The 15,369-nt window shown below is 50.1% G+C and overlaps 1 protein-coding gene across 2 annotated transcripts; it reads right to left on the reverse strand.

Annotated features, from left to right (window-relative positions):
* Window positions 1–8,141: 8,141 nt before the first annotated feature.
* Window positions 8,142–14,751, reverse strand: LOC138102569 (uncharacterized). 2 transcript variants are annotated; one of them, XM_069000286.1, is made up of 6 exons: window positions 14,306–14,751; window positions 13,279–13,466; window positions 11,728–11,848; window positions 9,994–10,636; window positions 9,524–9,636; window positions 8,142–9,145 (listed from the first exon to the last, which is right to left on the reverse strand). In XM_069000286.1, exons 1-4 carry the CDS (start codon window positions 14,532–14,534, stop codon window positions 10,566–10,568), a joined length of 609 nt encoding a protein of 202 aa, XP_068856387.1. In that variant the 5' UTR covers window positions 14,535–14,751; the 3' UTR covers window positions 8,142–9,145; window positions 9,524–9,636; window positions 9,994–10,565. The 2 variants fall into 2 exon arrangements, with proteins under 2 accessions (XP_068856387.1, XP_068856386.1); XM_069000285.1 differs by having other exon boundaries at window positions 9,931–10,636.
* Window positions 14,752–15,369: the final 618 nt, after the last annotated feature.

Below are 15,369 nucleotides of genomic sequence, written 5' to 3' on the forward strand. Positions count from 1 at the left end.
GCCCCGGCTGAGGATTGCTACTCTTCTGCCGGCTGCCCTGGAAGTCCTGGGAAAGGTTAGCAGTGTGTGCAGCAGCCTGGGCACAGCGGGAGGGAGCCGGGCTGCTCCGCAGGCTCGAGCACGGGGCAGCGTCCTTCAGGCACGGCACTTCTGCCAGGGGCACCGAGGCCAACGGGAGGCAGCGACAGCTCGTCAGGTCAGATCTGCAGGAGCCAGTGCCTCACACAGCTCGGGGAGGAAGCGCCTGCAATCCTGCAGTTCTGCACTGAGTCAGAGCAAAGGTGTGGAATGCAGAGCGTTCTGCAGAAATATTCGGGACCACCAGGCCAGCCTGCTTTGTGCTCTCCGGGGCACAGCAAGCAGTGCACCATGCAGCTCTGAGTTGCTGGCAGAGAGATGTTAAAAAGGAACTCACTTTTGGATACAATTAAATGGTAACAAAGTCGTCGAAGCAAAGGAAAACTGCTTATGAGTAACGATTCCGTTGAGCCGGGTGTGTGCCTCCCTCCCCGAGAGCTCAACACACCCCCCCTCTAAGAAAATGGCTGCTTTTTAGACCCTTTCCCAGCCGGGACGGTCCCTGTCCCCTTTCCCAATGGGTGGGTACTAAGAAACTTAGGTGCTCTCCTGACCACCTTCTTTTCTGTCCCCTCCCCTCTCATCCTACTTCCTTTTTAGTCAGGTCTTCAACCCTGCCCCTCTCCCAGCTCCCAGCAACACCCAGCAATTTAACTAGAACAGCTCCAAACCATAAATCCAACATACATCCAACAATTTTCATTCTTTGACCTAAACCCCTTTTGGCTGCAGCAAAATATTACTTCCTCTCTCAGAGGGAATCGGGGATGTGCCTGAGGCTTGTGCTTGAGTAGTGAACTGATTTGGAAGGGAGCAGAAGGCTTTCAGTAGGCAATTTGTGTTTTCTTTATTACTTTGGGAAAGAAAGATGCAATGTGGCTTCACGCAGCAAAAGCACTTGCAGGGTGCAGTGACGAAATGTTGTGTTCAATTCCCAGGGAAGGAAGGTGTAAATGACCATCAGAGGAGAATTTGAGGAATGGGTGTTACGGGTTCAGGAGGACGCCCATGCCCAGAGAACTCAAGACCCAGTTAGAATTGCAAAGCAAATGAATTTTAGTAGTCACGTTAGCAAGAAATACATACCGGCGCCTGGCTGCTGGAAAAGCCACCGAGCAGGAGAAGGAGATAGAGCATGGCTCCTGAGTGGGAGGGGCAGAAGGGCAGGACTCCTTCAGGGCATCCCCTGGATAAAAATGGCGTGCGTCATGTCGTCCTCTCCCCTCCACCCCAGGAGCACACCTTATATCTCCTCCTCAGGAGTGGCCAGTTTCAACATCATTTCGTCCAGGGCCAGCTTACGAGATGAGGTCACATTGGCCCATGATCATACTCCATGCCAACAATGGCTCCATTATGTATTGTTTCTCCTTTCCCAGGATGAGTTCCACCAGGTGACCGATACCTAGTTTCATTTCTAGAAGTTAGTCCCGCTAACTAACAATACAGTCGTCTTCTGCATTATCTTGTCGATGTGCAACACTGCGGACCAAACATGTCAGGCCTCAGATCTGTCTCCTATCCCTGACACATGGGGATGTTCCCCAAATGACCACCAGAGACCCTCAGGACACCCCTACTCTCACATCAAGAACTTCTGACAAGTGGTTTAAATATGTCAAATAGTTTGAAGTCATGTTTAGCCTGTGAGTTTCAGCAAAGTAATGAGTGTGTCTTAGTTCCATGGGTAGAAGCTAGTAAGTGAGATTGCTGGGTGTGCACGTGTTAGGGAAGTGATTCCCCATGCACCCAGCGCTGAAATCAAGTGACGCCTCCTTTCTAACGCTGAGCTGGCAGCAGGGATGGATCCCTGCTTGGTAACCTTTCATTGTGGTCACTTATATTGAACAGTAAAAAAGGTTGAAATGAAATATTTCAAGCCGTTTCCCCCTGGTTTCCCTTTCCTGGGGGCCAAAGCTCTGTGCCCCAGGTGGCCTGGGTGTGTGCAGAGAAATGCAGCCCCCACAAAGCCCTTGGTTTTCGCACAAGTCATCATCACTCCTTCCCAGGTGCGCCCAGCTCTGGCAGGAGAGAGAGAGCCCACGGCGCAGTGGGCACCGTGCCCTCCCAGCCGGGGCTCTCTGGCACAGAGCAGCAGCAGCGCCAGCACCTTTCAACCCGCTCCTGGCCTTGGCTTCAGCCGGGAGCCAGAAGCCTCTGGAAATCAGCACTGCCAGTTGCATTCCCAGCTTGGAGCAGCTCCTGCGGGTGGGCAAATCCTGCCCGTTCGACTGCTTCCATAGAGGACGAAAGGCAGAGGCAGAGATGTACCTACAGAGGGGACCAGGGCGTGTCCAATAAAAGTGCAAATGTGTGGGGAGATTTGTTAGGAATTATTACAGCTGTCATGCAATTAGTGCCTTCTCTCCTGGATCTGTGCAATGCTTTGGGCCATTTTCTTGGTCTAGTTTCCTTTGCTTTGGTCCCATCTCAGTGTTCACTTGGGGTACAGGCTGTAGGTGCTTGGGGCACTCTTTGAGTTACTCTTGGAGCCCTTGAACAACAGGGTTTGGCCCACGAGGGGACTTTGTGCTGCTTTGTGACAGAGGAGAACTTCCTAGGCTATTGTGTGTTTGCTGCAGGGAAGCTTGGGTTGCTTAGCATCAATTCCCAGACCAACGCAGAGCAGCTGCTTTGTGATGTCAGGGCATGGTTGCCACGTTGTGGTGCTGTCATCAGAAGGTTGCCTTGGTGCACAGAAGGTCTCAGTGTCAGAGCAGCTCTTGGGCTTGCTCAGAGCAGGAGCATCCTCCTGGTTGAGGCCTTGTCAGGGGGCAGCTGCACTCTGACAGGAGCCTTGTTTTTTCTTGTGTTAGAGCACAGTCTGCAAACTTGCACAGCAGTGCTAAAATCATGGAGGCATTTGCTGCTGCAGTTTGCACTGTGTATGGCATTGGTTATTCTGCCTATTACCTGACTAACCTGACACGTGAGTAGAGGTTTTCCCTGGGTGTAACCCAACCTGGCTTGTGTAGGGCTTCCTGCTCTTTCTTAGTAACTGAGTTGATTTTGAAACAAAAAGACCATTAGGATGCCACTGCTTTGGTAAAGCTCCTGTCAACATGTTCAGCTCAAAAGAGGGTGTCTGTAGCCAGGGAGGTGCGGGCAGCATTTGCAAGGGAACGTGCAGGGGTTCCCTTCCCTCCACGGGAGAGTCGCCGAGTCTGTCATTTCCTCAGGGTGCTGGGTGAAGCAGGACAACTTTGAAAAGGCAGCCTGGGAGGTGTTCTCAGAAGGCCTTCAAAGAACTCTGCAGTTCTGCCTGGAATTCAGGGAAAGCTTCTTTGTTTCTAAATTTTGTCATTAAAAGATTTGACTGTCTAACTCGACCCTTTAATGAGTGCTAAAATAGTGATTCTTTTTGCAATGAAGTGAAAACTCCCAAACAGTGAGTGTCTGCTCTTGAACCCCAGAGCTGCTCCTGGGCTGTTTCACAGTAGAACTATGACATCTCAGGGGGGTTTGGGGGAAGGTTTTCTGGGCAACGGTATTCAGTAACTTAATGAAAATTAGTGCATGCAACTTATTTTTTAAAAAAAAGAACCTGAAGGAGAGGATAAAAAAGGCAGCTTTAGCTGTTGGGCAGAAGAGAAATATTGGGTGTTGAAGAACATTTTGCATTTTCGTGATCAAGTTTGTATTCATTTACTGGCAAAAGAGGCCAAAGCATAGGCACAACCAAGAATATTGTCCTGCTCTCTTGCTGGATGTGTGGAAGAACTGTGTCTGCTGGAGGGCTGTTGTGAAAAGAAAACACTCTCTGTTTGGGTGGACTTGTTCTGCGGGATTAACCAGCACAGGCAGTTTTTTCGCAGCATCTGGTTCATTTTCCGTTCCCACTGCAGGTCACTTGATCCATGTATTCGTCAGTGCTGATCCTGAGGTGAGTGAAAGGAACCTTTGATGTTCCTGGTGTTTAAGAACTGTGGAGCAAGCTGTGAGCTTGGCCTGTGGCAGTAGAGTAAGGAGGCTGAGCTGGGTGGGCAGAAAGAAAATCCATGTTCATGTCTGCAGCAGCAATAGCAAAGACATCGCTGTGTAATAGCTGCTTTTGCATTTCAGAGCTGTCGCAGAACTAAAAGCCCAGCTTTGCAGAGAGAACGTTGCTTGCTGACAGTAGCCAGGCTGCAATATCTAATTCAGAGCAATATGCAGTACTGTTGAAATAGCCCATTTTACTTTAGTTGGAGGCACTTGGAATCCCATTGCTATGCAAGGTGATGATTTCTCCTTAGTAGAGCTGGTTGTAGAGCTGAATAGAGATAAGGTTAGAAATGACAGGTAACTGCCTGTCCCTCACACTCCTGCCTGTCCACAGAGCCCAGAACCAACCTCAGGCTCTCCTCTGGCTCCCTCTACTCCTGGAGAATTGGGCAAATGGGTGACAAATGTCCGGAAATCTCCAGCTGGCATCAGATGTGAACCTGAACGTCGTGAGCCGGTAAGTGGCAGTTCTGGTTGGGGCTGTCTTTAGAGGAAATCAGAGCTGCAAGTTTCTGAGCGGCCAGCACTTGCTGGTGGTGGCCGAGGATGCTGAGTGCTGGAGTCCTGGCAGGACCTAGCGATTCCCCCCAGCCAGTGAGAGCTGGAACACGGCCTTTGAGCTGTCATGTTTAGGCCCCAGCTTGCTGGGATTCCAAGAGGGGCAAACGTGAATCATGAAGGCTCCCCTGTCGCCAGAGGAGGGAGCGCTCCAAAGACACCGCTCTCAGCCTTGCCAGACACGTGGGGGACACGGTGGCCTGGAGAGCCGTGTCCCACTGCACAGGCTGGCCAAGTAGCTGCTGGCACAAAAGCTGTTGATGTGAGCACACAAGTGCTTTGGGGTGGTTTGTCCACATGAGCTTCTTGGGTGGGCCGAGCTGGGAGTATTTCAGAGACACACTGGGGATGGGGAGCTGCTGCTTGAAGTCAGGGACTTTGGTGCCTTGGTTGCCAGGTTGTTCTTTGGCCTCTTCAGGCAGAGCAGTGAGGAGCAGAGCTGACAGGGGCTCTGAGTGTGCCTGTGTTTTTGCTTTTGATAAGCTACAAAGAGATGGTTGTATGATAGAAACAAATTTGCTTCTCTTTTGTCTAGCAGGACAGGTGTAAAATCCTACCACATCCAGAGAGCGAGGCGTGGAAATGACTTGAAGGAGCAAGTCAAGTAAAGTAAATTCGGTGCTGGAAGAGTGAAGTTCTGTCACTCTAAATCAGCGTGATGCCTGGAGGGTTTTATACCAGGTTTGCACCTAAGCTGATGCTAAAGAAGTACATAAGGTCCAACATAGACCTAAGGTTTGCACAGCAGAGTTTAGGCTGACAGCTAAGGGAGCATAAATTCAATGGTCTTTCCAACCCAAAAGGCTAATGAGAAATGTTGGTATTTCTGCTCTCCTTCATTGTTTACACTATAGAAACATATTTTCTGAGATTTTGCAATTGCAGCTAAAAATCATGGCCAGGTTAAGTTATGTAAGTAGTTGTTGTGCCTTTAGAATTGCGCAGGTCAATATCAGTGTAGCTGCTTCTGGTCATACAAAAAGCTCTTTCAAGATACATCTTAAAGAGAAATGGGTTTTTCCTTTTCATTCTTAAGTGCAAAGCCTTCTCCAGGACGTACAGCAAACAGGTTATCTAGATTGCCTTTTCACAGTGACAGAACACTCCCCCTTTAATCTGCCTGGATTGCACAATTCTCATCTGTATTAAGGAATTTCATTTAGTCTCTGCTGTAAGTAAGTGATTTCTGTGCAAGAGGGTTGATCAAAGATAAACCCAAATTAACAAGAGTGGTATTTGTTAGGGCTCATCACACACTTTGAACAAGCCATACCATCAAGCCCAAAGCTAATATGGCTCCTTGTTAAATATTTCTGATGGATTGCACATCCTTGTGTGAAGAGGGAATTGGGATTTAAAGCCAGTATTTATGCATATATAAGCATTGTGCATGAACATTGCATGTTCAGAATGAAAACCAAATATCACCTGTACAGGGTAAACACTGCAATAACACAAACACGCTTCTCCCATCAGGTTCACAGGCAGCTTAACCAATTCTGTGCTTGCACATAGCCTGTTCTGGCATCTGGTGTCACTCTGAACCGGGGAAAGTCACACATAGATACTGTAGGACCATGAAAATCTCTCCAAATACAAAGCAGTCTCCAGGTGACACGAGTGACTACAGCAACCTCCAATAACGTAGCAGGGAACCCAGATTTGTTGTGTTCTCTTTGTCATTATGGGTTTATAATTCACAGACTCCGAGAAGGGCTTGAGTTGGAAGGGACCTTAAAGACACTCTAGATCCAGCCCCTCTGCCATGGGCAGGGACACATTCCACTAGCCCAGGTGGCTCAGACCACATCCAAGCTTTGGCAAATACCCAAGGACACCTTTTCTGTTTTTCAAGGTCAGATTTCCATGCTCCTATTCACAGATGGCTCCAGTCTCATGCAGAGGATTGCTGGGTTGGTCACTCTCATCTCCACAACCCAGCAATGGTCCTATTTTGGATGGCCCCAGGGACCAGCTACTGCCTTTGTTCCTTCCGCTTTCCTTTCCAGGATCAGTGATTTACCGCTACTTCCTCCACGTCTGAGACAACTGGAAGAGATAAGGCACTGCGGATGCAGCTTCTGACAGAGAGCTGATAACACTCAGCTGAGTATTTTATTCTCCTGCCACTACGCTGTCAGGCTGCCTACACAGAGTTCCTCCTGCTTGGAAAGGGGCTGGTGTGAGCAGCAGGAATTGATGCTGGCTGGAACACTTCAAAGAACTGGACAAAAGCAGCCTTCTCTGGAAGGCCACCAGCTGCCCTTTGCCAGCAGCACAAGGTGTGAAGGCCCCTTTGAAGGCCATCCCTGCACAAGGACAGCCTGGCCTTCCAGTACCTCTGCCAGTACCCAGAACACCTTTCAGGCTTTGGGGCCGGCCCTGTCCCTCGCTCTGGAGAAGCAGGTTGCTGTTAGAGCTCACATATCCACAGTTTCTGGCTGGATTACCACGTTTTACCACAGACAGCCCTTCCGACAACAGTACACAGAGGCTCAATCTGCAATACAAGGGCATTTTTTTCCAACTTCTCCCTTGGATCAGTGTGCAGCAAGCACACCTGGGCCTCATTCAACTCTCTGTGTGGGCCAGGTGTCAGCTTCTGTTGGGAATTTAAAGCTTTTACCCTACTTTCCACAGCAAATCATGAAGCAAACTCAGCTGCACCAAAGCCCAAATTTCACTTTAAAAATTACAATTTTCATTTTCCTCTATTCAAGCCATGAAGAAAACAAACTTTACTTGAGTGAGCTGGAGGCACAGCGTCCTCCCAGATCATTCACGAGCAGAACAATACTCCAGGGGAAGACTGGCAAAGCCAGAGTTTCCTGATACTTAGGAAGCTTTGCAAAACCTTCCCACCTGTGGTGGTACTGCACCCTGCTGAATTCCTGGAGCCCTCACTCACCTCAGGTAGAGTTTGGACAGGAAGGGGCAGGAGGAGGGAAGACTTTGCAAACCCTGTCACGAGGCCAGGGCTGTTTTCATTTATGGTGACACGTTGCAGTACATAATCTTTTATTTAATGGGAGGGAGGGAGGTGCTGAAGGGCAAAAATTCTCAGTAACAAGGACATCTTCCACTTAAACAGCAAGGTAAATGAAGGGGAAAGTGCAATCCTATCTTTCCTGGAAGGGATTTTATACACATTATTGTTGCTGAATACATGCCTAGACAGTGGTGATTTAGGGCATCTAATCAAGCTCCCACAGTATCACCACATCTGTTTTGCCACATTTTCTTTCTTGTTTTCATTGTGCACGATTTCTCCTCCCCGGCTGGCTCCTGGCTGCAGTTCTACGCTCAGGGGAGCCCCGCTTTCTCAGCAGGCCTCTGCAGCGAGTCTGTAGCCAACGTGTGGCTCTGCTGCCAGCCCAAATGTGCCGTTCCCTTGCCCAGCCTGGCTGCAGCTGGGGGATCTGCTGGGCACGGCTGGCGATTTTCATGGCCAAAATCCTCCAGCGTCCTCACGTCTACATCTGCCCCTTGCTTTGGAGAGCACAAATCACAGGACACTCATCTCAGTTGACAAATGTCATTTATTACAAATTGCTACACCCGCGCTGACAATATATAACTATACAGATCTAACTTGAAGTTCAAAAAAGTAATTTATTAGACTTCTACAACAATGCAATGTAAAACTATACAAATACCCACTTCCGTTAACAAAAATTAATTTATTGCCAACCTCTACAACAACTCACTATACACAAAGATCAACTGAAGGTTAACAACTTAATTTATTGCATACTACTACAACCGTACAGCCCATATATCAGTACAAAAATATCACTATCCTTCTCTAAATAGCCCTATGCCAAGAACTCAATAAACAGCATTCTACAACTATACAACTTCACACATATTTAAATAGAAATAAAGACATTTATAACCACCACAAGATACAGATATAGATGAAATATTAGATATTACATACTATATCTATAAATACATACATACAACAAACCTATCTCTAGGCAACCATACCAATCTCCATATCCATACAACTGAATCAATACCAATATATAGCTGTACATCTCAACACATATGTAAATATAGTTATACATAGAAATAGATCAATATACATATAAAAATATAAAAATAGACATATATACCTAACCAAATACCACTATACCTATTTAAGTAGCCATATGCCTAGAACTACATCAATAGAAATAGATACCTAGAAATCAGCATACATAGGAAACAGAACTTAACACAGACATAACAACATACATATATACTTAGATAGATAGATACACATATATATAATTACAAACATATATATATATACAGCATACATCCATAAATATAACAACATACATATAGAAATATACCTATACAAATAGCAACCTACATATAAATATCCATGTAATTATCACTATCTTATGAGCAAGTCCATACATCTTTAAACAGAAATACAAGCAGAGGGATTCCAGCCGCCCCATTTTCAAAGCCTCTCCCTCGGTCTCTTCCTCCCGTGCAGAGCAGCTCTCCTGGACGGGGACAGCAGATGGGACACCTGGGAAGCAAAGGGAACACTGAGTCAGGATCGGGACGTTTCCCTTGGCAGCAGCTGCACTTCCATCAGGGAAGAGAAATCTCAGAGCCTCCCCAGGAGGCTTAGAAAGCAAAACCAGGCGCAGCGGGCCGGGCTGTGGCGAGCGCAGCCCCGGCGGGACCGTCCCGCAGCCCCCGGCAGCGCGGCACAGCCGGCACCGCTCCCGGGCCCTGCCGGCGCAGCTGCCTTGCCCAAGGACAGCCCCTGTGCCGCCCGGGGCAGCCGCGCTGAGCGGCCCCAGCACGGGCAGGGCCCGCTCCTGCCCAGCCGGCCAGTGCCTGCGGCCAAAGCCCACGCCAGCCTCACGCCCACCCTGCCTCACCGGCCCTGGGGCCTCACCCAGGCTCTCGGGTGGCAGCAGCAGGTCCCCGTTCACTGCTCTTGCTGTGCCCTTCAGCTTCTCCCTGCTGGTTCTCATCAGTCTCTGGATGTTCTCAAGGTCTTCAGGGCAGCTGTGGCAAAAGTGGAGACTCTGGACTTGGTTCCATGGCTTGGCAGACCCACAGTCCCAGATCCCGCTGTGCTCCCTGCTGGCCCCCTCCATCCCCTCAGCCCTGCCATGCCCTCGGCAAACGCACAGCCGCCTTCAGTTTCTTCAGACCCCCACAGTCCTCTCATGCCCCTCAGTCCCTTCAGATCCATCCTGTCCCCTTAGACCTGCCACCCCCCTCAGCCTGTGCCACTTCCCTGTTACCTCAGTGCCACTTCGCCCTCTGCTCCCCCAAACCCCCCAGTCCCACCAGCACCTCAAGGTCACCGTCCTTTCAGTGTCGCTGCCTCCTCAGCGCCCTCAGCCCCCTCTGGCTCACCGTCCTCCAGCAGCTCCTCAGGGCACAGTGCCTGCGGCCACCGGCAGCTCCCACCGCTCCAGGGACACCGGGGCTGCAGCTGCTGCTGCGCCCGGCCCGGCCGCCAGCTCGGAGCCAGCACAGGAAGAGGGGACAGAGGGGGCACAGGGGGAAAACAAGAGATTAAAAAGGTGGCTGAGGGCAGAAAGAGCTTAGGATGCAGCCTAGGCTATATAAACATCAATCTATGTATCTAAACATCCAAATACCTCTTATGGTATAACTGTGTACATTTACAAATATAACTTAGATATATAAATATTTTTCTCTACACATATATAAATCTGCAAATCTATAACTTTAACTGCCTATGTATAAATATAATTACATCACATCTATAACTATATATATAAATTTAACTACACAGATCTATAAATACATTCACCTATAAACACAACTCTATAAATCTATAAATACTATATGTAACTAATAAGTATAGTATAAATACTATAAATAACTATATGGATATATAAATATAACTATAGACATCTATAAATCTATCTATAAACAGAGGGATTCCACCTGCCTGATGGTCACAGGCTCTCCCTCGGTCCCTTCCTCCCACGCAAGGCAGCCCTCCTGGAGAGGTAGATCAGATGGATATCTGGGAAGCAAAAGGAACACTGAGTCAATATTGGCCTTCAGGCATCTCTCCTTTTGGAAGCAATTGCCTTTCTATCAAAGACTGTAGAAGGTGACCTGAAAGGCAGACTCTCCCTTGGGAATTTGAAGCCTGCTCTTTAAAGAACAGGGAGCATTCCAAGTTTTCAAAACCTCCGAAGGTTTGAAGTCTCCCGATAAAGTCTCAGCACCCGCAGTGCAAATGGCACCCACGAGAGCTTGAAGCACAGACAGTCCCAGCTCCCACACAGAAGCCCAGCCTTGTTCCTCCTCTGTGCTGACACAGACACCTCAGTCCTCACTGAAAGAGCTGAAGCTGAAGGGTGCTGTGAGCTGAGTTACGAACCAGCTCCATTACCTGGGACCTACAAACTGCCCTCTGCAGTGAGCAACAGCGGCTTCAACTCGACCATCAGCTCTGGCAGGAAGAGCTGGGAGGGAAAGATCTCCCCATGAGGCCTGCAGGCTGCACCAGCCTTGCTCAAGAATGCAGATCCAAGGTGCTCTCTCTCTCCTATTAGTTCTCGCTAATTTGGGGTAAGTTTTTCCTTTCCAAATCATAAATCCTTGTGTTTTATCATTTGCTTGGCCTCAGAGCTTCTGCTGCTTGTATTTTTAATGTGTCTCACTAGGCCTACCAGCAGATTGGTCATACATTGATTTAATGTTCTGAGACAAAAAGCTCAGACTTCTACATTGACTTTCTGCTGGGGTTTTGCTCTCTTGCTTCAGGAGTCACTCAGTGTTGCCTCCAGAGCACTGTCACCCTGCAGCAAACTCATCCACAGACTTCAGCTCCAAATTGGGACACCTGGGTTGGTGACACAACTCCCACAGGGTCAGGGTTATTCATGGCTCTCTGGCCACAGCACAGCACTCGGTGTCAGTGCCTCTGGAGAAGCGTGGAGGGCAGGGCTCGGGGAGGCTGTGCCAGGGCAGGATTTGACCTAAAGGCACCAGGAAGCACCAACCCTGCAGACAAGAGCTCAACTCTTCTCATCTCCCTTCCTGCCAGAGGCAGGCTCAGAGCAGCTGCCTCAGAGCTCTCTAAAGCAGTGTGGGCTCTCTCCTTACCAGGCTCCTCGGGCTCCAGGGACCTCTTTCTGCAGCTCATGGCGCCAGGCAAAGCTCCCTCTGCTGCAGCCCTGTTCCCGGCCTCCCTTCCTGAAGACTCAGGGGCAACACTACGATTGTCCTGAAAACCAGAAAGAAAGAAACCCAAAGATCACTCACTGTTTTCTGCAGGGACACAATAGATCAGAGCCTGCCACATTTTCTTCTCTTGAAGAAGAAAATGCTTTTGAAAACTGCTGTGTCTGAGTTTACAGAAGACGAAAGGTCATCACACTTAGCAATGAGATACTGGGGATCCCAAAAAATCCCACTCACCACCTTGACTCTGCCCTTTCTGGCTAATAAATCTGCAGCAGGCAGTGGGTCTGCATATTAAACAAAACAGAGAAATTCTTTGGCAAAGTTGTATAATAATATGCAAAAAGGCCTGTGCCAACACAGGAACTGAACACTCCAGGCACATCTGGGAAGAGGCAAGAGTTAACAGGAAGGGGATTCCTAATCCAAAGAGGGAATCTGTCAAACACAAGGACTCATGGTCCCTGACTGAATTGCTCTTCCACACAGAAGAAGCCCCTGGGCTTAAAGGAGTCCTTAACCCGTTCATGTCCAGCATCATCATTGTCCTGCTCACCAATCACACAAGTCATGGGGCCTCAAAACCAACACTTCTGCCCCCTAAAAGCTCCACTGCTCACACACTTCCATCCCTTGTTCCTAACAAAGAAGTCTGGGCCCCAAAGGCCTTCAACAGTGGAGAAGACTGACTTCTCAAACACAGTCCAAAAGCTGCCAAAGCTGACAAAGTTGAATGTGGGGCTCACACTGAACACATGAAGTGGGCACTAAGGAAGGAGTTCTGCCAGCTCCTGGCACAGGGATGTGCTCCTCCCTCCACAGCCCTGAGCAGAACAGCAGAACACTCTCATCCAGGCTGCAGCTTTGCAGGGTCTGGATGGGAACACACATCTCTTCCCACAGAGATGCCCAAGAGGAAGGTGCCTGAGCTCTGGAACACAGAGAGCAAGGCTGGCAAGTTTGCCCAGCTGAGGATTTGCCAGATAGAAACAGGAATGGAGGCACCAGGCTACTGAGAGGACAAGAAAGCTGCAGCTCCAGCCCTTGCTTTGCCTTGGCCTTCCCACCCAAAACAGGCAGAGCCCACGTCTGCTGCTCTAACGGAGGCACCTCTCGCCTGCCCCTCCCTGCATGGGACACTTTGCCTTCAGTGGCAATTCTCCCCACACTCTTCTCTTCTTTCCCATCACACAGAGCCTCTTAGAACCTACAGAGCATCACCACAAAGGCCCCTGCACCAGGGATTCTCCCCAGCAAAAGGAGCACCCAAACCTGGCCACCACCGGCTCAAACCTCTCATCCTCCCTAAGGGGGGAGACTTTTCATTCCCTCTTCTTTTGGAAATCTTGCTTGACCAAGCAAATCCTTCCTCGTCCATTCAAAGCTTAATCCAAGAAGCCTTTGCTTCTCAGCCATGCAACAACATCCACAGCTCTCAGCCCAGCCCCTTTCCCTCCCACCCAATGGAGTTACCTGAGCAAAGGGAGACCTTTCAGGCAGGGATGGTGACAGCATCTCCTCCAGTGTCTTAAGAACAAGGTCTAGATCCAGGGGTGGCAATTCCTCGTCCCCAGGACTATTCCAAGCCCAGCTGGAGGCCGTCCACGCTGCCCAACCAGCACTGCCAGCTGGAGCACTGGGGGCTGAACTGCCTGGCGTGGCTGCAGGAATCCAAACACATTGGTCAGGCTCCAGAATGTGGCTTTGGGACACAGAGCTCTATTGCTGCCTTGCAGCAAACATCACAGGAAGCACACAGAAACTCAATTCCAGAAATGTATTCCAACTTCCCAGGGGATTGGAAGACTGATTTCTTCCTCTCAAACAGTGTTTCCTCTAATTGATGGGTATGGATATTAAAGGATGGATTGTAAAACTGATCTACACACAAAGACTTTGTAATCTCAGCCTTTTCTATCTCCCCAGCAGCTTTTAGATGTGGCTGCTTCTGAGTTTCTCATCCCAACAGACCACAGAAAGTGGATTCACCCAGGAAGAGCCCAGATCTGCAGACACACATGCTAAAATTCAACTCTGATTGTACTGTAAAAAGCAACCTTGTGGGTGAGGCTGTATTCTGCAGCTGCAGCAGTTCTGGGGACACACAGAGCTCACTGAAATTTAATAGCCTTCTTTGCAGGAGAGACAACCTGTAAGCTCTGCAATATCCTGTCAGCATCCTAGTTGGGCTTCATTCCAAGAGAGATGGGAGTTCACCTGACACTGACCGGTTGTGGACCAATGTTTTCTGCCTCTCCCTTTCATCCCTACAGAGAGGCTGTCTGGAAAATGGCCAGAACACCCTCCAAATCTGGAGGAAGGACAGGAAAAGCAGACAGAGACTGGTTTTGTTTTCATGGTCCTGCTTCCCCATACACTTGACACTTTCTACCTGATTCTCACTTGAGATCTACCCATGACAGAACACTGTGCAAAAAGACTTTAAATGGTCACTTTCCAGGACCTGTTTGAAAAGCAAGGGTACAAACTGTCTCCCTACCTGATGGGCTGTAGGCTGGGGTGTGCTGCTCTGAAGATGTGCAGCTGCGCTTCTGCGGAAGGGCCACGGAAGTTCTCGGATGGTCTACAGGCACCAGTGGAACCATGAGCTCAGGGTGGCGTTTAAGGTCCATGCGAACCAGTGGAATGACGAGCTCACGCTTGAGTGGAAATTTGCATGTGCCTGGTTCCTCAGATGAGACCCCAGGAAGTCCAGAGGTGGTAAACATTCTCTTGGGAGCTGGTGGGGAAGCGTCAGACTCCTGAGCACCTGGACTTGTCCTGGGAGGTCCGGGAGGCAGCTCTAAACCCTCAGGTGAGACAGCACCGAGGTGCTGGGATGAGGGAGCTGTGTAGGAGGCAGGGAAGAGGAAAGGAGGCAAAGGGAAGACTAGGTGAGTATTGGTTCTCAGGTATGTTTCCCTTGGCAGCAACTGTACTTCTATCAGGGAAGAGAAAAGCTCCCATCCTCCCAAGCAGGATTACAAAGAAGAAAAAAAAAAAACCATGCTCCCGGGCTATTCAACAACCAATTCCTTGTCTACTTAGCTCTCCCCTACTCATTCAACCGTCTGGGAAAACCGTCCCGCTGCAAATCCTTGGCAGGAGGCAGTTGCCAGAAACCCAACTGCCGGGTCTTTTCCCTCTGCTCCAAAGGGACAGGAGGCTCCCTCCAGCTGGGCGGGACCACAGCCGGGCCCTCGGCTTACACACCCGCACGGAGAGCTCCCCAAGCAACCCCAGGGCCGGGCCAGGAGCAGAGCCAGCCACGGCTCAGGGCTGGGCCGGCTGCAGGCCCAGCGGGCCGGGCTGTGGCGAGCGCAGCCCCGGCGGGACCGTCCCGCAGCCCCCGGCAGCGCGGCACAGCCGGCACCGCTCCCGGGCCCTGCCGGCGCAGCTGCCTTGCCCAAGGACAGCCCCTGTGCCGCCCGGGGCAGCCGCGCTGAGCGGCCCCAGCACGGGCAGGGCCCGCGGCCAAAGCCCCCGCCAGCCTCACGCCCGCAGCTCCCACCCCGTCTCACCGGCGCCGGGGGGGTGCCCGGCGGGGAAGTGCAGCAGCGGCCG

Source organism: Aphelocoma coerulescens, unplaced genomic scaffold, assembly GCF_041296385.1.
Source record: "Aphelocoma coerulescens isolate FSJ_1873_10779 unplaced genomic scaffold, UR_Acoe_1.0 HiC_scaffold_87, whole genome shotgun sequence".
Taxonomy (NCBI): domain Eukaryota; kingdom Metazoa; phylum Chordata; class Aves; order Passeriformes; family Corvidae; genus Aphelocoma; species Aphelocoma coerulescens.

Coding starts and splice junctions, on each gene's coding strand:
- LOC138102569 (XM_069000286.1), bottom strand. CDS start 14,534: ATGTTTACCACCTCTGGACTTCCTGGGGTCTCATCTGAGGAACCAGGC. Junction 13,467..14,305: donor CCCAGCCTACAGCCCATCAG/GTAGGGAGACAG, acceptor GGATTCCTGCAG/CCACGCCAGGCAGTTCAGCC. Junction 11,849..13,278: donor AAAGGTCTCCCTTTGCTCAG/GTAACTCCATTG, acceptor TCTGGTTTTCAG/GACAATCGTAGTGTTGCCCC.